This window comes from Fragaria vesca, linkage group LG6 (assembly GCF_000184155.1).
Source record: "Fragaria vesca subsp. vesca linkage group LG6, FraVesHawaii_1.0, whole genome shotgun sequence".
Taxonomy (NCBI): domain Eukaryota; kingdom Viridiplantae; phylum Streptophyta; class Magnoliopsida; order Rosales; family Rosaceae; genus Fragaria; species Fragaria vesca.
Window position 1 is genome coordinate 31,407,278 of NC_020496.1, and position 3,405 is coordinate 31,410,682.

The 3,405-nt window shown below is 42.2% G+C and overlaps 1 protein-coding gene across 1 annotated transcript; it reads left to right on the forward strand.

The window, feature by feature from the left end:
- Positions 1–18: 18 nt before the first annotated feature.
- Positions 19–573, forward strand: LOC101310149 (hydroquinone glucosyltransferase-like). The gene has a single exon (XM_004306061.1). It carries the CDS (start codon positions 19–21, stop codon positions 571–573), a length of 555 nt encoding a protein of 184 aa, XP_004306109.1.
- The last annotated feature ends 2,832 nt before the right edge of the window (positions 574–3,405 follow it).

A 3,405-nucleotide genomic window follows, 5' to 3' on the forward strand; every position in this document is an offset into this window, starting at 1 on the left:
TTTGGAAGCAGAACAGCTATGTCGGATTCACAGATAAGAGAGCTCTCAAAAGGGTTGGAGACAAGTGGATATAGGTTCTTGTGGGTACTGAAGACTAGTAAAGTTGATAAGGATGATATACAAGAGGTGAGTGATATGGTGGGAGAGTCATTTATGGAGAGAACAAAGAACAAGGGCATTGTATTGAAAGCTTGGGTAAGCCAGCAGGATATTCTAGAACATCCAGCCATTGGAGGGTTTGTGAATCACTGCGGTTGGAACTCGGTTATGGAAGCGGCCCGGGAAGGCATTCCGGTGCTGGCGTGGCCGCAACATGGGGATCAAAGCGTGAACGCTGAGATTGTGGAGAAGGCAGGGTTAGGGATATGGGAGAGGAAATGGGGTTGGGGACTTGAAGGGTTGGTGAGTGCTGAAGAGATAAGAAATAAGATTGTGGAGCTGATGGAACATGAGAAGGTGAGGAGTTGTTCTAAAAAGGTTGGGGAAGAGGCTAGGAAAGCTAGTGGGATTGATGGCAGATCTGAGAAGGTGGTCAAGGAAATCATGCAGTCTTTGATGCAGAAGAGAAACTAGCAGGACCTTGCAATTAGAGAATATTAGTCAACAATATGTTCGCTAAATTTTTTTCCTATAGCTAGATCATGAAAATGCATAACCACGACATTAACAATGTCATATCATGATCGGGAATGCAATTAATTAACTTTAATCTCTTTGGAGCGGGTTGCCCTAAGGCGATTCTGTGTAATTTTTGTTTAGTAGCAAAAAACAAAAATGTCATGTCATGATCTCTAATCGTATCAAGATACTAGGGATCCAATCCTTGTACAAGAGAAGCGATAAAGAGTTTGTTATTAGGTCGTAGTTTTGAATAGTTGTGCATGGTAGATTGGTAGTCCTAATCTAAAGGGAGTTAGCTCGGGAATTAGTTGTGCTGACCAATTATTTAGGTCTAGGAGTATCCGATCCCTTGAGTCTAGGAGTCTTAGTTTAGTTGTTGTTTTGCTATTTAAGCAAGTTGATCAGTCAATAAACAAGTACTTTGATTCCAGAAATTCTTCTTCAATTTGCAGCAGCAAGTATCATATGGCAACATAATCAAACTTTGTGCAGTCTTCAATACTAAGGTTCAATGATCATTATAATCAATGGAGCATGTTATGGAAAACTTCTTGCGGTATATGGAATATTGGTGTGTTGTTGAAACAGGCAGTTCTCAGTGTTCAGATTTTTTAACTTCATTTCCTCCAAGGTCTTCTGCTGCTGGTTCACTGACCCCAATTTCAACAACACACCAATAATCTTTGGACGGCATCGACGTTCTCCATCAACATGGTCCAGTGATCGTAATGACCATCAAACCTTGGGACCAAAAGGCAGATACGGCATCAAACCTTTAGCCGCCACAGAGGAACGGCGACGCCTTCAGCCGCCATGGCCCCTCTTCATAACTTTGTGCAGCCTTCAATACCAAGGTTCGATGGTCATTATAACCAATGGAGCATGCTATGGAAAACTTCCTGCGGTTTAATTAATATTGGTGTGTTGTTTTCCATGAGCATGGTCCAATGGTCGTAATGGCCATCAAACCTTGGGATTGAAGGCACATAAGGCATAAGCGACGCCTTAAGCCGCTACAGAGGAACAGCGACGCCTTCAGCAGCCACAGACCCTCTGCGTTCCATTTTCATGAGCTTCACGACGTCGTCCCGGTGCGTGAGGAGGTGCTCCACCGTGTCTTGTGACTCCGGCGGATCTAGGGTTTCGGAAATTGGGGACGGAGCTTCGAAATCTGCGGCTTCTGCTGCTGCAATTGAAGCGTGCGGCCGATGAGGGACGTTGTTCTGGGAGAGTCTGAGCCCTAGATTTGATTAAAGGCACGAAATTGAATCAGACGGTGGTGATTATTGGGCGTAGAAATTTCTAGAGAGAGAAAGAGAGTAACTTTATTGACGGAAAGGAGAGGAGAGAAGCGGAGATTGAGAAGAGGGGTAAATTGGGGCCGGAGAGTGGAACGGATTGAAGAGAGAGAAGTGTGGATTAGGGTTTTGCAGGCCGCCATTGGAGAAATTTGGCGCCAAGCTGGAGAGTGAGTTTTCAGTGGCCAAAATGACAGAGAGGGCAGAGTGAGTGAGTGAGTTTTTTTTTTTTTGAAGGTGGGACCCCTTAACCCGACAAGCCCATTAGGCCCTTACCGCCTAGCCATGCATGGGCTCCGTCTAGCCCGTATAGTTTAAAAAACTGGTTTACTTGTACTTAATATTTAATCACGATATTAATCACGATTAATGCTTTCTCCTTTATAAAATCTGGAACTAATTTCAGTTTACTCCTGTTAACTTTAGGTCGATCATCATGTTAATCATTCTTCTTTCAATTTTATCAAAAACACCCATCGACTCTTAATTTTCATCAGTAGTGTCTAAACCTTCGTTCTTCATCCAATTCCTCCGTCAAGTGATGACGTGACATCAAGAAGAAAGTCAGATTCCGAAAAAATAATCTTTATGATCATTTTTCCCCATATCGATACACATCTCCGTTCCCATCACAACCTCCTAACCTTAATGATTTTTGGTGGGATTGAATGCAATTCGTTCTCCATCCAATTCCTCCGTCAAGTGATGACGTGACATCAAGAAGAAAGTCAAATTCTGAAAAAATAATCTTTCTGATCATTCTTCCCCCATATCGATACACATCTCCGTTCCCATCACAACCTCCTAACCTTAATGATTTTGGTGAAATTGAATGCAGTTTGTCCATTTTGCCCTTTTTCTGTGGGCCCAACCAAGGATTAAAATCTCTACGATATATCCGATATATCCTCTGATGTCTCCCTTTTTCGAATGACCGATATATCTATAAGGGTCAATATCTTATCTTCCACCGTATCTACGATATTTCCCTGATATTTAGGAAATATCGTCAAATATCACCAATATTTATGAAATATCTCTGACATTTATGATATTTTCGATATATCACCGACATATTAAAAAAATATCTGTAAAAAATTGAAATGATATCCGGAAGAGAAGTAATTCCCTCGAGGTGTATCCCAATGAAAAGTAGTGGTCTCGACTCTCGACTCTCAACTCTCGAGAAGAGCATGATTCCTTTCGAGACATATCTGGATGCAGATCGATCTATTACACAATTATCAAACTTGAAGATGAGTGGACAGTGGAGGAATATTTATACTTGAGAAAGAGAAAGAGAATGAGTATAAGATAGAGAACACAGGTGTACTGGTGAGACCGTGAGTCCGTGACATAAGATAGAGAACACAATTATAGAGATGAGAAACAGAGAGAGAGAGAGAGAGAGAGAGAGAGAGAGAGAGAGAGAGAGAGAGAGAGAGAGAGAGAGAGAGAGAGAGAGAGACGACGACGACGACGACGA